This window comes from Pteropus vampyrus, unplaced genomic scaffold (genome assembly GCF_000151845.1).
Source record: "Pteropus vampyrus isolate Shadow unplaced genomic scaffold, Pvam_2.0 Scaffold81, whole genome shotgun sequence".
NCBI classification, from domain to species: domain Eukaryota; kingdom Metazoa; phylum Chordata; class Mammalia; order Chiroptera; family Pteropodidae; genus Pteropus; species Pteropus vampyrus.
Window position 1 is genome coordinate 1,424,559 of NW_011888862.1, and position 19,898 is coordinate 1,444,456.

The 19,898-nt window shown below is 45.4% G+C and overlaps 1 protein-coding gene across 1 annotated transcript in view; it reads right to left on the reverse strand.

The window, feature by feature from the left end:
• Window positions 1-19,294, reverse strand: part of ARHGAP6 (Rho GTPase activating protein 6) — a 477,103-nt gene extending 457,809 nt beyond the window's left edge. Inside the window, exon 1 of the mRNA XM_023532344.1 lies at window positions 17,697-19,294. Coding sequence (XP_023388112.1) covers window positions 17,697-18,275 — 579 coding nt within the window. The 5' untranslated portion in view covers window positions 18,276-19,294. The remainder of the gene's footprint in view (window positions 1-17,696) is intronic.
• Window positions 19,295-19,898: the final 604 nt, after the last annotated feature.

Consider the following 19,898-nt stretch of genomic DNA (forward strand, 5'->3'; position numbering starts at 1 on the left):
GATCACCTCCCAAATAAACTACCCTCACCCAGGTTCTACCTTTGCAAGAACTCAAACTAAGGCATGAAGATTTTGCCTCTCCCGCATTTTGTCATGGAGTTTTAAAAGCTTATATTTTCATAAAAAATCATTTACCCACATTGCTCCAATTATGTATGGTCATAACCAACCATTCGTTTTTATTTCTAAAGAGAAATATCATTATGAAGTTAAATGTTGTGTGTATAAATATATAGACACGGAGAGAAATTACAATAATAGATTGTGATATAAAACGCTGCAAGAAATCTTTCCAAATAAAAGAAAAAAACTTAACCTTTCTGCACTGTAAAAATATTGCATAGCAACATTTAAGTAATGACTTAGAGGGAACCTTTGTAGATAGATGTAGTAAGGTAATTTTCTTCTGGACCATTCAACTTTCTGATTCGATGAACATTTTAGAAAATAGCTGTACTTTTCTGGAATGGTTTTAGAATTGAATAAATGTTTACAAAAGCTACATCTATCATATCTTTATGTGAATTAGAAATGATACCTTATGAAGAGAATAAAACACATAGCAGGATTTTAAACATTTCCTGTAAAAGGGATATTTCTAGATGAGGGAAGGCCGACTAGACAATCACGACCCACTGACCCTTTTGCATCCAGCTCCCCCTAAGGAGAACCACAATTGAAAACAATATTGCAAGGAAAAATGAACTATTCCACTTTAAAAAAACAAAAAACAAATTGTAACTCTGAATAACCTTTTTCAACTAAAAGAACCCTGAATGAGAAACCTAAATATTTGATCATTTTTATAACACTGCCAATCTTTAACAGTGTACTCTCAATTATGTGACAAAAAGTGACATATTTCCAATTGAATCATAAATGAAAAGATTAAAATATTGCCATCGCAGCAGAATAACAATATGTATGCTGAGTTTATGACTCAGAACAGAAATTAGTCTGGGACTCACTTCTTGACCTTACCATTGCCTTTCACATTTATTTTCTTGTCATTTTGACCAACACATTCTCACATCATTTCGTTACAATATACTAACATTAGAATCCAGATTCAACATGCCTCCTGGGGGGCTCGCTGAAAGACAGAGCAATACTCTGTGATGTACTCTGAAAACCGCCCCTGTGTTTGAGCTCTTTTGTAAATCGTGACAGGAAGAAACCCGACACATTGAATGGGCAGTGAGAGCCTGGAGACGGTGCCTTCTCATCAAGTCAATAGTTTAACTTGAAACTAGTCTTGAATTCTAGTTTGACATATTCCCGATTCTCATCTGCCAAAGAGAAAAAGGACCAAACTTTGCGTTAACACTCAGGAAGATAGCTAAGCCCACCGGTACTTCTTCGTGGACGGTAACACAATATTGGTGATTACCTATGTAGCCAGAGCGGCAGAATTCATTTGTAGCGTGATAAAAGTATGAGGGAGGTTGGTTTTTAACACCATTCCAGGAAGAATTTCCATGTCCATTATAATCTAAAAGCAAAATCGTGAAGGTCTTCATTGGGGTGGGGCTGGGCATGGACTGGCAGTGTCATAGCTTGGATTTAAATATCACATGTATGTCTGGACTAGACAGAAGACTTTTAAGGACTTTTTGTTTCTAATATTCTGTTCATAGAATGCTGAAGTCAGTCTAGAAATGTTCATGGGTCGTACAGTTAGACTTTGAGCAAAAAAGGCATCTGCAGATGGCATTGTCTCAATTTGGCGATGCGACCTTGTTACCCTGGAAAGATGTCGATTAGATAAACCATGAAGAACGGTCAGCTTGGTCTCACATGATAGGAGGAGTACGAGAAAATGATCAGAACACCAGACTTGAAGGAGGAGAGCACGCTGCCATTTACCAGCTAAACCGGGCTGGTCTGGCAGCTATCCACTTGCCAACACTCTAAGTACCCTACAAACTAACAGTGTCTGATGCCATGAAATTACTGTGACTAGTGGGTGGGAATGACGGCTACCCCTTGGCCTGTTAGCATGTCTTGCGTTATGCCAAATCCACAATGCAAGTCTGGCAAATTCCTGTGCTCCAAGTCACTAGGCCAAAACGCCTGGGGTGACAGCCTGCTGTTGCTCCAAAGCCCATCATGAAAAGCATACCTTACGTAACAGCTTGAGAAATAAGTTTCTAATCACCTTCCGCCATTGTCCAACCCAGCTGGGTCTACTCATGGACTTGTGGATCACCTAAGCCCTCTCCAACAGCCACGGTGGAAAGACCGAGGTTCCCATCACATACAGTAGGTATAGAATAAATGTTTTTTGCTACGGTGATACTGTAATCCAAGTTCCATCTTTGTTGCCTCCTACCTCTGTGACCTGAGCGACAACTCCATTTTATTCAACCTTGCTCTCCTTAGCATCTTTTAGTACTTCCTGTGTGCTGAGCACTTTCCAAGTACAGTCATGTGCTGCTAAACGATGGGGATATGTCGTGAGAAATGTGTCAACATCACAGAATGCCCTTAGACTAGGTGATTTAGCCTACTACACACCTAGGTTGTATGACTAGCCTTTGCTCTAAGAGTACAAATCCGTACGGCATGCTACTGAATACTGTAGGCAATTGTAACACAATGGTAAGTATCTGTGTATCTAAACATATCAAAATGCTACAACATTACGATGCGTACAATGTCACTAGGTGACAGGAATTTTTCAGCCCTATGATAATCTCATGGAACCACCATCGTATATGCCGTCCATCGTTGACCGAAACATTGTTATGTGGCTCGTGACTATAATTAAGTTATGAGTGCCTCACAAAACATCTCTGAGGCACTTTAATTATGCCTTCTTGAAAGATGAAGAAATTGGGTCATAAATACACTTTGTAATTTCTCTAAGGTCATAGGGCAGAGCTGGGGTTTGAACCCACGCAGTCTGGTTCAGAATCCAGCTCTAACCCAATCACTTCATTTCCTTTCCAACTAAGTCAGGCTGCCTCTTAATTGGAGACTCAGTGCTGTCATCTACAAAATGAAGGTTGGTCCTACTGCCCTGCAGAGTTGCTGTAATAACAAAAAAACTGGTGAGCATTCTATACATATGAATTGTTATTTTGCTAATCATTATCATCATCACCCATCAACTGAAAAAAGTGAGCAAGGAATCGATCGGAATTTCCAATGTCAGCAGAGTGACACTTTGCCCCAAAGCCAGAAAACATACTGGCCCATTCCAGGACTTCCCCGGACCAAATTCTTAGCTATAGCAGAAGCCTGGTTACAATAACCCCTGAGCCAACATTGCTATCATCACCTAAGGTTTCTCCTTCCCCTTCTCCATCCACATCGGCTTCTCTGAGTACCAGCTTGCCTAATTGTTTCTCACCCCCTCAGAGATGAAGCTTCTGGCAGCACGAGCTGAGAACTGATCCTTATTCACACTTCCGCTCCTGTGGATAGTAATTCACATGTCTCCACGAGCTGTCCAGGTATACAGAAAGAAAAATGCGTTATTTTCCTTGATCCTTGGGCTACCCAACCCAACTCACTTCCAATTTCTCCAGACATGGATATTCTAGGCTCAACCTTCTCTCAGGTCCCTCAGCACATTACTTAATGGGTGGGCTTCTCGAGTTGCTTTTCATTCGAACGGCTCCCCAAAATCTTGGCTATTTAACACCTCTAGTGTGATGTGGCCAGGTAATTTCAAGATTGTACGTAGTTTTTAAAGTCTCTGCCTATTCTGAAAAACAATCTTTTTAATAGCTTCTTTGCACTTGCTTCCAAAGCATAATAATCAGGACAAAGAATTTCCGCAGTAACCAATCTCAGAAAACCCTGGGCCGACTGTTGGCTTCTCCACTGAATCTGCCAGAACTGTTGTATCTTTAAGGACAGCATTTATGTTTGTGTTTTATTGAAAAGATGACGTAGCAACAATACCGGTATATTTTTCTAAAAGTCATAAACTCCATTCTTTTTTTAATTGATATCAAAATTCACATATAGAATTCACCCTTTTAAAGTGTACAATTCCGCGACTTTTAGTATAGTCACCAGGTTGTGCAATCATCACCTTTATCTAGTTCCAAAACATTTTCATCATCCTCCCCAGAAACATGGAACCCATTAGCAGTCACTCCCCTCCCCTCCCTACTGCCAGCCTCTGGCAAGCACTTATCTACTTTCTGTCTCTATGGATTTGCCTATTATGGACATTTCATATAAATGAAATCGCACGATATGTGGGCCTTTCTGGCTGGCTTCTTTCACTGGGCATGATGTTTTCAAGGTTCATCCATGTCACAGCATGTATCAGAACTTCATTACTTTTCATTGCTGAATGGTCTTGCATTGTATGGATAGATCATATCTTCATTTACCCATTCATCCGTTGATGGGGCATTTGGTTGGTTCCACCATTTTGTCTATTATGAATAATGCTGCTGTGAAGATTCATGTACAAGTTTTTGTGTGGATATATTTTCGCTTCTCTTGGGTATATGCCTAAAGGTGGAACTGTTGGGCCATTTGGCGATTCTATGTTTAACTTTTTGAGAAATTGCCAAACTGTTTTACAAAACTGCCACAACATTTTACATTCTCGCCAGCAGTGAATGAGAGTTTCAATTTTTCCATACCCTTGCCAACACCTGCCATCTTTTTTCGTATAGCTATCATAGTGGGTATGAAGTGGTATCTCACCATGGTTTTGATTTCCATTTCCCTAATAGCTAATGAAAACATCATTCTTTACCAGATAACAAAATCATTTCATTTCTTCACAAATTCCATTCCGCTTTTTTTGCCCTATTGTAACATAGATGCAATGATAGTCTCTCTCTATCATAAGAGATGGCTAAGGGAGGATGTAGTAAGCTGTAGAACGAGATGTCACGCCCCAAATGTGTGTCTCGGACACTGTTATCAGAACACAGACTCCCTCGGTCATTGACTGAATTCTGACGTGAAACACATTTTCCCTTCGGAGGGCATCAGATTGGAAGAATCAGAATCCCAGAACAGAAAAATGAACTCACGTTTCTGCCAGTCCTGCATGTGTCAAGACATGCACCATAGTCACAGCTTATATATTTGAAGGTGGCATCTGGTTGGGCCAGAAAATAGAAGTGGAACTTTCTCAGATAGATATGGGACCAGGCAATCAAAAGCAGAGTAAGAAGGAGAGGGAAAAATACCTCGGCAGGGCACCTTTCCATTAAATCATAAAACCTTACTCGTGAAGCTTGAGGCCCAGACACACTCATTCTTTGCCATCTTTTCTCTTCCATACTCCATTCCAGTTGGATTTCTCTAAATTCTCGAAGCATATAGTCGCCACCCCCCCGCACACACACACACCTTTTCCTCAGGGATCCACTCCAAGACCCCCCAGTAGATGCCCGAAACCACAAATAGCACCGAATCCTGTATGTACTATGTATTTCCTGTCATGCACACCCATGATGGAGTTTAATTTATAAATTAGGCACAGGAAGAGATTAACGGCAATGACTAATGATAAAACAGAACAATTATAACAATATACTGTAATAAAAGTTATGTGAATCAAGTCTCTCTCTCAGCAAACTGGCATGAATTTTTTTCTTCTTCACTATTTCACAGAAAGAAGATTCATTCTTACCGTAAACCTTAGCGACCTCAGCATACGACTCTTTTCTGTCCTGACTTGAGAATTTTCACCTTTTCACTTAAAGGAAGCACTTTACAGCTTCTCTTCAGCATGTCCGAATTACGCTTTGGGGCCATTATGAAGCCAAATAAGGGTGACTTGGACACAAGCACTGCGCTAACGCTACAGTCGATCTGATAAGCAAAACGGCTACTCAGTGACTAATGGGCAGGGAGCATCTACAACGTGGACGCGCTGGACCAGGGGATGAGTCACATCCCGGGCAGGATGGAGCAGAATTTCATCACACTACTCAGAACGGCATGCGATCTAAAACTTATAAATTGTTTATTTCGGGAATTTTCCCTTTAATACTTTCAGACTGAAGGTAACTGAAACCACAGAAAGCGACAGGTACCCCTACTGCACTATGCTCTCTCTTAACTACAGGTCGTTCCTTCTAGCTGGAGCGTCATCTCTCTTCTTTCTGCTGGCAAAAGCCTCCTCATCCACTGATTTCAGCTGAGGCATCCCAGACCTCCTCGGTCCTTGTGTCAGTTTCCTGTGGCCACCATAACAAATTACCACAAACGTCCTGGCTCAAAACGACACACACACACACCTTCTCTTAAAGTTCTGGATGTCAGAAGTCCCACTGGGCTGGGATGAAGATGTCAGCAGAGCTGCGTTCTCTCTGCATGTTCTAGGGGAAAATACATTTCCTTGGATTTTCCAGCTTTAGTGGTTGCCCCATTCTTTGGATGGTGACTCTTTCCCCCATTTTCACAGCCAACAGTGTAGCGTTTTCAAAATCAATCAATCGATCAATCAATCAGTCAATCTCTTTCTCTAATTCTGTCCTCATATCTTCCCTAAATCTGACCCTCCTGCCCCCCTTATAAGGATCACTGTGATTACATTGGCTCACCCAGATAATCCATGATAATTTCACCATCTCGAGATCCTTAATCACATCTGCAAAGTCCCATGTGCCATGTAAGGTAGCATATCCATGGGTTCTGGGGACTAGGACGTGGACGTCTTTTGGAGGCCATTATTCTGTCTACCAGAGTCCTCCTGGCATATTGCCACACCATTCTGATCAAGTGCAGGGATTTATTTATTTGAAATTATTGCTTTCACAAAAGGGTAAGCATCTGTGGGGCCACACCTGATTGTTCCACATCGTTCCCAGTGTCAAGTGCATCGCCGGCACTCAACAAATATTTGATGACTGCACAGCTGAGTGGCCAGTTTGCCTTTGCTGGACCAGAGTTCCTGTGGGAAGGGGAGGAGGTAGGCTAAGATTATATCGTAAAAGGCTTTGAAATGATGGGCTAAGCAGTTTGGATTTCATTCTGTACACCCTAAGCCCCAGCAAAGGTTTTGCTCAAGGACTTACCATGATTACAATCAGATGTTTGGAGTAAAAGCCCATAAGCCAGATGAAGAGGGAGAAACTTAAGGCAGGGTGTCCAGGCAGGAGGCCATAGCAAATGAGGACCCAAACTAGCAGTGGCAATGAGAAGGAACAGCTGGAGAGAGATGTAAGAACTTGGATACATTCCACTTCAAATCCTTTCCAGAATGGCGCAAATGACAAATAAACGCCACGGGATTTGATCATTTATAGGGGAAGACAGGATAAAGAAAAGAAGGGGAAAACTAGAGACATCTCCAGCCATCTCTGGTAAAACTAACCAGGTGAGAAAATGGTCACACCCACCAGAATCAGAAATATAGAAAATTAAACATGCTCAGAGGACAGGGGTGCTAATCTGTTCTGCTTCAAATATGTAGACTATGAGAAGTTCAATGGGCCTTGCGAGCAGACAACTTGAAGAAAATCAGAAATCGATGTCAGGAGCTCACGCACAAGATCGTAGCTAGACACAGAGTTAGGAGTGTCCCTGAGAGGAATGGTGGCTGAAGTCACAAAAGTGAATGAGATCACCCAGGGAGAATGATTGGAGGAAGAAACGCAGAACCGTGGGGATGGGTGGACAAAGACAAGCATAGAGAGAAGAGCAGAAGAGACGTCTGACATAGAAAAGCGAGCCGTCTCCATGTGTGGCGGGGGGCGAGGGGCGGGGGCGGAACAGGGCCGGCGGTTCTGCCCAGAGTCCAGGCAAAGGAGGTCCAGGAAGAGTCTTGGAACTTGAGCATCTTTGAGAGAACTGTTGTAGCAACAAATGGGGATAGAAAAGAGATTGCCAAGGTTTAAAGTGCCCGTAGTCACTTACTTTTTCTAGAACTTTGGCAGTTTATATTGAGAGTCAAGAAAGATGTCAGGGTGGTTCTGCCCTTAGTTTGTTGTTTGAGCTTGAGCTTAAACAACAAACTTTCGGTCCCTCTCTTTAGCAGCAGCTCGATGCTACGCGAGGTCCTTTCTGAGTCTAAAACTTGCTCTTTCCAACCCTCGAATCTCAAAATTCTGGTGAAAGCTCAATTCCAAGGCATTAATCCATGTCACAGCATGTATCAGAACTTCATTACTTTTCATTGCTGAATGGTCTTGCATTGTATGGATAGATCATATCTTCATTTACCCATTCATCCATTGATGGGGCATTTGGTTGGTTCCACCATTTTGTCTATTATGAATAATGCTGCTGTGAAGATTCATGTACAAGTTTTTGTGTGGATATATTTTCGCTTCTCTTGGGTATATGCCTAAAGGTGGAACTGTTGGGCCATTTGGCGATTCTATGTTTAACTTTTTGAGAAATTGCCAAACTGTTTTACAAAACTGCCACATTTTACATTCTCGCCAGCAGTGAATGAGAGTTTCAATTTTTCCATACCCTTGCCAACACCTGCCATCTTTTTTCGTATAGCTATCATAGTGGGTATGAAGTGGTATCTCACCATGGTTTTGATTTCCATTTCCCTAATAGCTAATGAAAACATCATTCTTTACCAGATAACAAAATCATTTCATTTCTTCACAAATTCCATTCCGCTTTTTTTGCCCTATTGTAACATAGATGCAATGATAGTCTCTCTCTATCATAAGAGATGGCTAAGGGAGGATGTAGTAAGCTGTAGAACGAGATGTCCCGCCCCAAATGTGTGTCTCGGACACTGTTATCAGAACACAGACTCCCTCGGTCATTGACTGAATTCTGACGTGAAACACATTTTCCCTTCGGAGGGCATCAGATTGGAAGAATCAGAATCCCAGAACAGAAAAATGAACTCACGTTTCTGCCAGTCCTGCATGTGTCAAGACATGCACCATAGTCACAGCTTATATATTTGAAGGTGGCATCTGGTTGGGCCAGAAAATAGAAGTGGAACTTTCTCAGATAGATATGGGACCAGGCAATCAAAAGCAGAGTAAGAAGGAGAGGGAAAAATACCTCGGCAGGGCACCTTTCCATTAAATCATAAAACCTTACTCGTGAAGCTTGAGGCCCAGACACACTCATTCTTTGCCATCTTTTCTCTTCCATACTCCATTCCAGTTGGATTTCTCTAAATTCTTGAAGCATATAGTCGCCACCCCCCCACACACACCTTTTCCTCAGGGATCCACTCCAAGACCCCCCAGTAGATGCCTGAAACCACAAATAGCACCGAATCCTGTATGTACTATGTATTTCCTGTCATGCACACCCATGATGGAGTTTAATTTATAAATTAGGCACAGGGAGAGATTAACGGCAATGACTAATGATAAAACAGAACAATTATAACAATATACTGTAATAAAAGTTATGTGAATCAAGTCTCTCTCTCAGCAAACTGGCATGAATTTTTTTCTTCTTCACTATTTCACAGAGAGAAGATTCATTCTTACCGTAAACCTTAGCGACCTCAGCATACGACTCTTTTCTGTCCTGAGTTGAGAATTTTCACCTTTTCACTTAAAGGAAGCACTTTACAGCTTCTCTTCAGCATGTCCGAATTACGCTTTGGGGCCATTATGAAGCCAAATAAGGGTGACTTGGACACAAGCACTGCGCTAACGCTACAGTCGATCTGATAAGCAAAACGGCTACTAAGTGACTAATGGGCAGGGAGCATCTACAACGTGGACGCGCTGGACCAGGGGATGAGTCACATCCCGGGCAGGATGGAGCAGAATTTCATCACACTACTCAGAACGGCATGCGATCTAAAACTTATAAATTCTTTATTTCGGGAATTTTCCCTTTAATACTTTCAGACTGAAGGTAACTGAAACCACAGAAAGCGACAGGTACCCCTACTGCACTATGCTCTCTCTTAACTACAGGTCGTTCCTTCTAGCTGGAGCGTCATCTCTCGTCTTTCTGCTGGCAAAAGCCTCCTCATCCACTGATTTCAGCTGAGGCATCCCAGACCTCCTCGGTCCTTGTGTCAGTTTCCTGTGGCCACCATAACAAATTACCACAAACGTCCTGGCTCAAAACGACACACACACACACCTTCTCTTAAAGTTCTGGATGTCAGAAGTCCCACTGGGCTGGGATGAAGATGTCAGCAGAGCTGCGTTCTCTCTGCATGTTCTAGGGGAAAATACATTTCCTTGGATTTTCCAGCTTTAGTGGTTGCCCCATTCTTTGGATGGTGACTCTTTCCCCCATTTTCACAGCCAACAGTGTAGCGTTTTCAAAATCAATCAATCGATCAATCAATCAGTCAATCTCTTTCTCTAATTCTGTCCTCATATCTTCCCTAAATCTGACCCTCCTGCCCCCCTTATAAGGATCACTGTGATTACATTGGCTCACCCAGATAATCCATGATAATTTCACCATCTCGAGATCCTTAATCACATCTGCAAAGTCCCATGTGCCATGTAAGGTAGCATATCCATGGGTTCTGGGGACTAGGACGTGGACGTCTTTGGGAGGCCATTATTCTGTCTACCAGAGTCCTCCTGGCATATTGCCACACCATTCTGATCAAGTGCAGGGATTTATTTATTTGAAATTATTGCTTTCACAAAAGGGTAAGCATCTGTGGGGCCACACTTGATTGTTCCACATCGTTCCCGGTGTCAAGTGCATAGCCGGCACTCAACAACTATTTGATGACTGCACAGCTGAGTGGCCAGTTTGCCTTTGCTGGACCAGAGTTCCTGTGGGAAGGGGAGGAGGTAGGCTAAGATTATATCGTAAAAGGCTTTGAAATGATGGGCTAAGCAGTTTGCATTTCATTCTGTACACCCTAAGCCCCAGCGAAGGTTTTGCTCAAGGACTTACCATGATTACAATCAGATGTTTGGAGTAAAAGCCCATAAGCCAGATGAAGAGGGAGAAACTTAAGGCAGGGTGTCCAAGCAGGAGGCCATAGCAAATGAGGACCCAAACTAGCAGTGGCAATGAGAAGGAACAGCTGGAGAGAGATGTAAGAACTTGGATACATTCCACTTCAAATCCTTTCCAGAATGGCGCAAATGACAAATAAACGCCACGGGATTTGATCATTTATAGGGGAAGACAGGATAAAGAAAAGAAGGGGAAAACTAGAGACATCTCCAGCCATCTCTGGTAAAACTAAGCAGGTGAGAAAATGGTCACACCCACCAGAATCAGAAATATAGAAAATTAAACGTGCTCAGAGGACAGGGGTGCTAATCTATTCTGCTTCAAATATGTAGACTAGGAGAAGTTCAATGGGCCTTGCGAGCAGACAACTTGAAGAAAATCAGAAATCGATGTCAGGAGCTCACGCACGAGATCGTAGCTAGACACAGAGTTAGGAGTGTCCCTGAGAGGAATGGTGGCTGAAGTCACAAAAGTGAATGAGATCACCCAGGGAGAATGATTGGAGGAAGAAACGCAGAACCGTGGGGATGGGTGGACAAAGACAAGCATAGAGAGAAGAGCAGAAGAGACGTCTGACATAGAAAAGCGAGCCGTCTCCATGTGTGGCGGGGGGCGAGGGGCGGGGGCGGAACAGGGCCGGCGGTTCTGCCCAGAGTCCAGGCAAAGGAGGTCCAGGAAGAGTCTTGGAACTTAAGCATCTTTGAGAGAACTGTTGTAGCAACAAATGGGGATAGAAAAGAGATTGCCAAGGTTTAAAGTGCCCGTAGTCACTTACTTTTTCTAGAACTTTGGCAGTTTATATTGAGAGTCAAGAAAGATGTCAGGGTGGTTCTGCCCTTAGTTTGTTGTTTGAGCTTGAGCTTAAACAACAAACTTTCGGTCCCTCTCTTTAGCAGCAGCTCGATGCTACGCGAGGTCCTTTCTGAGTCTAAAACTTGCTCTTTCCAACCCTCGAATCCCAAAATTCTGGTGAAAGCTCAATTCCAAGGCATTAAAGAAGAAGCTGTCTTCACATTATTCTCTATTTAAGTAAAAAATTACCTTGGAAACACAGTCTAGCAGAGAAATACTCCAAAAGAGAGCATATGAAAGTTGAGTAACCATTTTCCTATTTTCCGAATGTATATTTCTTACAGCATTATGTCGATTTCAGACATAATTCCCTATAAAATGCCCTTTGTCAATTTCCCCTTTGAAGCTGTGTTACTCTAATTACTTCCTCTTGGGTGCCATGAGTGAGCCTCTATTTTTAATCACAGTATTACTCTCTGCCCATGTTTTAAATTTCAACTCCAATTTCCTTCATTAGGTACTTACCATTCAATTCTTCCCTACACATATATGTAGACACCTCACATTTTTTCCTATCCTTAATACCTTTTGAAAGGCTTCTTCTTCTTTTTTTTTTTTCTCCCAATTCAGAGCCTTGGTTGACAGATATCAAAAAAAGAAGAAGAAAATGACGAAGAGTAAAGACAGAAACATGAGAGAAAATGATACTGGAAAGTAAAGCCGAGAATTCAGTCTCTTATATAGAGTAGCACATCAAACAAGTTTTCTTAACCTCGGTGCTACTGAAATTTTGAGCGGGATTATTATTTCTTGTAGGGCTCTGTCCTGTGCATTGTAGGATAATTGACAGCATTCCTGGCCTCTACCCACCGGATGCCAGCAGCATCCTACCACCCCAACTCTGGCAATCAAAAATGCCACCGGGTATTGCCAAATGTGCCAAGGGTGCCAATTTACCCCCAGGTGAAAACCAGTGGTCTATTGAAGTAGTTCAGTAGTGCGAGGAAACAATCTGCTGAGACGGAAAAGTACGAAATACAGAAGTGTTATGTGTATGTGCCAACTCCCATCTGTTTCTCAGATCCTCGGCATGGTTTTCCCAGGCCCACCTCCTCTGAGTGTCCATCCTCCTGCTCATTTACTAACACACGCCCCCTACCAGACGACAGAGCGATCTCTCTAAAACGCACATGTGATCATGTTACATCCTCGTGCTTAAAAATCAGCAACTTCCTCCATTCTCTATCACAGGGTTTCACAGCCTGAGCACCCTTGACATTGAGGGCCGGATGACTCTTGGTGGTGGGGGGCTGCCCTGTATGTCGTAGAGTGTTTAGCAGCATCACTGGTCTCTAGCCACTAGATGCCAGTACAACCTCCCGTGTAATAGGCCACATAATGTCTCAAAAATACCCACCTCCTAATCTCTGGACCCCGTGAATAAGTTACATGGCAAAGGAAAATGAAGGTTGCAGATTGGATTAAAGGTTGCTTCATCAGCTGACCTTTAAATGATGAGATTACCCTGATTCAACCAGGTGAACCCAACATTATCACAGGAGTCTTTCAGAGTTTGAGAGAGAAATGATTATGGAAAAGGGTCAAAGAGATGCAACATGGCCGGCTTTAAAGATGGACGAAGCAGACCGATGGCAAAGCGAAAGAAACAGACCCTAGAGCCTTCAGAAGGAACGCGGCCCTGCCAACACCTTGACTTCAGCCAGAGAGAACCATTTTGGACTTTTGACCTCTAGAACTGAAAGATAATAAATCTGTGTTGTTCTGAGCCACTGAATTTGGGGTAATCTGCTACAGCAGCAAAAGGAAACTAATACATTCCCACCACTAGTTATGATAACCAAAACTATCTTCAGCCATTTCTAAATGTTCCCTGGGGACAAAGTAAGTCACCTCCCGGTTGAGAACCATGGCGCTGCGAAACAGAGAGTCCAAGTTCCTGGCATGGGCACAGCGGACTCTTCGTGATTAATGCTACAACCTGCTGTACTAGTATCCAACACAGAGCGAGATGCAGCCTATGCTCCAGCACACCGAACTTCTGACTTCAGAAACACTCTACGTCTTTCACTTCTCTGCAGATTTGATGCCAAGAGGTGCCTTGAAGAGTAGGCAACGTGCTTTGGCCCTCCTGCCATTTTTATCCCTGCCCATAGTTAGTTATCGCCTTCCGGATACGTATCTAATCTGCTTTCGTTAGGTTATTCCATGAAAAGCCATGCGGTTGCTACCCATATGAAACCACAGATGTCCTAACTTCCTCCTTTAAACAAATCATCGCTCTTAAGCCCCTCGAAAGTTCTTTTCATCGGACACTCTGCCATCATCAACACCTCTGTGCCTTTGCATGTCCACTCTTTTCTCTTTCTTTAAGGAATCACTTCCTTCCTTCTTCTTATAAATGGTAGTCATCATTGAGATCAAGTTCAAGTATTCTCTGCACAGTGAAGCCTCCCAAAGACTCCCAAAAGCACGGTGAACCATCACACCACCACCCACCGGCCCCGACCCTCATCGTGCTGTGATCCTTCAGCACTGCACTGAATGGTTGACTGATCCATCTTCTTCTCCTCGTTGGACTCTGAGCTCTTTAAGGGCTGACACTATGTTTTAGCCTCTCTGCATTCCTCGTACCTAGATAAATGCTTGTGCTCAAGAAGTGCTTGTGGTATGAACGAAGAAGTCACGGACAGAGAAAAGTCACTTTAATTATGGGTTATTGAAGCTGAGAAACTCCGGATCAGCTTAGACCACAATCCCAGCTCTGATCCACGAGAATTAGGGGAACTCAGGGCTTGGAATGAGACCTTGCTTCATTATCTGTGATCAGAATGAGGGTCAGAGCTTGGCTGCTAAGAACACAAGTTGAGAAGTGTGTACCAACTGTGTCACCATGCGCCATCTATCCCTTGGCCTTCTCCCTTTTTCTACGCAATAGATATTCTACCCAGCATGTCCATGAATCCGATTTTGTTAAAGCCATCCCGAAATGCATAGTGAGGACATTTTAATAGAGTTGTACCTGACTTTAACACCTCCAGGTTTTAGGCCATAAAATAGCTACTTTTGAGTTTCGAGTGAACACAAGTCATAATACTGCAGGCATATATGACAGTCTCAGGAGCAGGAGCCACTGTATGAACATTAAGTTTAAAACCAGAGAATCTCTATTAACTATATGAATATCTAACCACTATGCTATATACCTGAAACTAATATAATGTTCAATGTTGACTGTAATTGAAAATTTTTTTTTAATTTAAAAATTAAAAAAAAAAAATGCAGAGAATCTGCTGAAAGAACTAAGCAGAAATGGATGTGCTCATCACTGGCTAAACCTGAATGAAGGTGAATTCTCGGGTGTGCTTATGGATTCAAGGAAAGAGAAACAGAAAAGGTGAACAAACCATAAGAGGTCCATGGAATCTCCAGGCATGCCCGAGAGGGATCCGAATGGTTTGGGAATTGGACAACGGCCCCAGACAAACTTTATGCCGATGAAAGCACTTCCGTAGGCACTGGCTAGATGGCCAGCATGGGGTGCTCCATTCAACTCACTGGTGCAGTGGTTCTCAGCTGGGGCAATTTTGACCCCTCGAGGACATCCTGCAGTGTCTGTAGACATTTTTCATTGTCACGCTAGTGGGGAGGGGTGCTATTGGCATCTAGCAGGTAGAGGCCCAGGATGCTGCTAAACACCCTACAATGCACAGGACATCCCACCACAAAGAATCATTTAGCTACAACTGTCAATAGGGCAGAGGGTGACAAAGCCTGAGTCAAAGCAACCAGCAAAAGCACAAGGACCAAATCTGCATGAACCAACTCTCCCCTCCAGGGCCCATAAGTAACCTTGCAAGGTGCTCGCTTGCTGAACTTTTGACATTATTAGTAAAGATTCTCTTTTAGGACAAAGAGCCCAGCTTGCTTGCCAGAGAGAAGGACAAGCAGTGCTCAGTAGAATGAACTTCCTTGGTTTTTGAGAGGGTTCCAGGGAGTTAAACCTTTGAAAGGTAATCCAGGACATTAAATTCCAGACTCAGGGTTAAATTAGGATATCTGGGCCTCTACTAAACAAAATCAGCCTTGGCAACTCATGCCAGAATTCCATCCAATCTCTCCATGTCTGCCTCGAAAATAAGGAAATTACACACACACACACACACACACACACACACACACACACACACACACACGAACATGTTTATGAGAAAATTTTGTTCTTTTTAGATGCCTATGTACTTAGTTCTAACCATTGCAAAGAGGCGAAAGTCATAGATGAGCTTGCAGACTGCCACAGAACAGTTAGAAGCCACCCAATATTGCTGCAGTTCGGATTATGAGATCTGCCCATTGGTTATGAGATTATAATGGATAAGAAGATAATTTTTAATCAGTCGTGATCATCTACAGTAGAACGCCTTTCGGTCTTAACTGTAACAAACAACATCTGTACACTGTATTCCAAGCATGTATGTTTGCTAAGAAAAACTGGGACATTCTTAATGATATAACTGGGTTGAAACGGAAATGTCAGCGGCTCTCTAATCCAAGAACTTGACTTGCTTTTGCATTTCTCTCTCTCTCTCTCAGCTCCTACAGGTTAACCTGGTAATGTGTGCTTCAGATACAGAGCGGGAACCTAGCCCCTTGCAGAGATCAGGAGAAACTCCACATCTAGATTTTTTTCTTTTTGACATTTACATCTTTCTAATGCTGAGTTCCCTGGTTTGAAGCTCTCTCTCTCTCTCTCTCTCTTGACTTTTTTTTCTACTGCCTATCTTCCTCCAGAAATGGGCAAAACGGTCAGCAATGTTTGTTAGTTTTTGTATTCCATACTTCCCCATCCAGTGACAGTTGTTACTTTGACACAGTAACTAATATTTTATTAATATGTGCTGCTAATATTTCTGATAAATTCTGCTGATTTTTCTAAGGGATTCTATTAAAAGTCAAAATCTCAGAGTTATCTTGTGTTAACAGAACGAGGTATGATCTTGGATGCTATTTTCAAACTATTTTTCTTGGTTCTCTTTCCTTTATTTAGTCTAAATCTCCAGCAATTACATGGTATTTCATTTCATTTCTGTAATTCTAACTGTACTTTAAAATATTTAATTACAACCGATGGAATCTCTCTTCCCTTATGGAAACAGATCCAAGGCAAACCTATAGAGTTTGTGGACTGAGAGACATAGGAGTTGATCATTTTTAAAACAACTACGATTTATTCTTTAAAGGCATGCTGCTTTCTAAGTACCCGTCAGCCATGGTTTTCCATAGCTCTGTTCTCCATTCTTCTCAACCAGACAGCAAACATCCTAAAGGTACCAAATAGCTCCCTCCGAGTTCCCTATCTAATGATTCCCGATTCACAAATATTTCACTAACTACCAGTTGTCCTTAAAGTGGAATTTGGGGCATATCTCCATGATTTTTCATAGCCTTAAAAAAAGCTTTTTCCTCTATGTTAAACTAGTACTCCGTACCATAGGTTTCTGAAATGAGACCTTTAGGGAGAAGAAAATATCAAAACTAGAGAATTCTAGTAGTTACTCCCCCTGCCACCCCACACACCAAACTACGCACACACACTATTGGCAACATCCTCCAGAATAATGTTCCTGAATTCTCTGTAGAACAACCAGATGACATAGTTCAAAATATATTTCATCCAATCCTTACAAACAGCTTGGAAATAGATCACTTGAGTTCCTAAAAATATCGACTTGGGTGAAGGGGTAAGATGACCCTTGGAAATAGCCTGCAGCGCAAACAAAAAAGCAGAACTCGTGTCTTCCCCGGCTCCCACCGCTGCTCCCAAGTGGAGCCCAGAAGTCCTGTCAAGACGCACGAGGGTGGCCACGAGGGATGGCCCAATTCCAGGCACTAGTCACCAGCCAAAGAGGAACAGCCACACCACAGAAACCCCTCAATGGGTCCCTGGCTCTACAAATGTCATGTAATTAAAGACCTGCCCAGGTGTCCATCCTTGGGCCACGAGGACGCGCGGCACCGGACCCTACCTCGGACTTCCACACGACGTAGGGGTGGCCGTGGCTGTTGGGTGGGGACTGGAACTTTCTCTGCTGGAGCCACCTCCTGGGAGAAGTGAAGATGCCGTTGGAGCCTCCCCCGGAGGAGCAGAGGATGGCGCTGCGGCCACTGCCCGGGCCGGCCAGGACCGAAGGCAGGTCCCAGGCCATGCTCTTCTTGAGGCCACTGCGACCCAGGGGGACCTCATAGTCAAAGTGGAAGCTGCCAGACGGCGACTTCTCCTGCGGGGTGCTGGGCATGGAGAAGGATGAGCAGAGGGGTCTAGGGGGCGGGAGTCGGTTGGCCCGCGGGTGTGGGCCCCGGGGATAGGAAGCCGCGCGCGTGCCAGGAGCCTCGGCCGCCGGCAGTGGGGAGGAGACGCGGCCCCCGGTAGCCCCCTGAGAGCCGCCCTCCGCGCCCGCCTCGCCCCCACAGCCTCCGATCAGGGCTGGGTCCAGGCTGCGGGTCTGGCGTAGCTTCCTCTTGGAGAAGCCCTTGGCTGAGGCCGCGCCGCCAGAGGCCGGCGAGGAGCAGGAGAAGACACTGTGGAGCAGGCTTTGCGCGGACATCTCAGTGGGACTTTGCCCGAGGGCCACCCTCGTCCCGCTCTCAGAATGCTGGAGATTTGGGGCGTGGAAAGAAAGGGGGCTTAGGCGAGGCTGCCCGGCGGGGCCGGCCCGAGGCTCGCCGAGGGCGGCGGAGGGCAGCGCCCGGCTCACGCGCCACCAGCGCACTCCAAGTGCCCCGGCGAGGACAGAAGCAGTAGATCCATCACCAGCCTTCTAGAAAAAGGGGTCGCAGGCCTTCTGCGGCCGCTAGAACCTTCCCCGGAGCCGAAGTTGCGAAGGGGTAAGGGAGAGGAGGAAGGTCAGGCGCTCGCTGGGTTCCCAGCTCCAGCCCGCCAGCGCCACTCCCCCTTCCCAGCCGAGGCAGGAGACTCCGCGCTCCCGCTCTCGCTGGCTCTGGACAGCCTCGAAGTCTCCAGCAAGCTCCTCCTCACGCCCTGAGGACGGTCGCGAGGGCTGGGGAGGAGGCCTCCTGGGTGTGCGCCCAGGGCGCGTCTGTGGGCGCTCCCCGTAGCGAGAGGGACTTCCTCCCAGCACCCAGGCTGCGTCCCGGCCCCCGAAGCTGCGCGTCTGGCCTCCACTTGGCCGCTGCACCCACTCTTCCAACTGGCTAGGTGCAAGGGTGTCTCCGAGTTCCAGGTTCCCACAGGGTGCCAGTCTTGCCACAACGTGGGGACACTGCACGCTGCGCCCAGGGCCTTCCAAGGGTTGAGTGGCTACGGTGGGAGACAATTCGTGGCCGCGCTCGGGGAGCTAAGGAGAGAGCCCCAGGGCGGGCGCCCACGCTCCTTCCGAGGGAGACTCTTGATATTCGCAGCCCACCTTTGGGGCCAGATGTCCCCACACGCTCACCCTAGAGGCAGCGGAAAGGGGGCAGCTGGGACCGGTAAGGCGGGAGGGAAGCCAGGTCTGGAGCTGGGGCGGAGCCAGGAGCAAGAGAAAGCAGAAGCGGAGGAAGTTTTCCAGGCGCAACCTGGGAGCCGCCCCAGATCCCCGGTCTCCTGGGGAGAAAGCCGGGAGGACGGAAGTGCGGACTTCTCCCCGGTCTCCCCTCCCCCAGGTCCAGGGGGGCGCCAGCTCCGCTCACGTTTCTGGGAAGGAAAGGAAGTGTCGGATTGCACCCCACCCACTGGTGTCAGATGGGCAGCCCGGGACGGTGGCTCTGAAGTCGAAGTTAAATCTCCAGCCGGCCTACCCGCCACCCCTGCTGTGTTTTGGGTTGGTGGGGGGGAGGGGGGAGTTTGTTTGTTTAAGGAAGAATAGAGATTCGGGTCAAATGGGCTGGAGATGGGGACGCGGGGAGAGTAAGGATCCTGTGTGAACGCACTCACGGAGGAGGGGTGACTGAGGCGGGGCGGGGGCGGGGGCGGCAGGCACCCGCACGGCGGCGGACGTTGGCGCTCACAGAGCTGTGGGTCTCGGCTTTGGCTCCGGGACGCCTCTGGGTGCCGCGAGCCGCAGCCGCATTCCTAGGAGACTGGAAAATGCTGCCAATGTCAATGTCCCCTGCTCGGAAAGGAGTCTGGTAGCAGCTTCTCCCGCTACTATCCGACCCCCGGACTCGCCTGCCCCTCCGAGGGCTTTTTGACGTAACATTTAAGTTTTGCAACGCAACTTACACGGTCT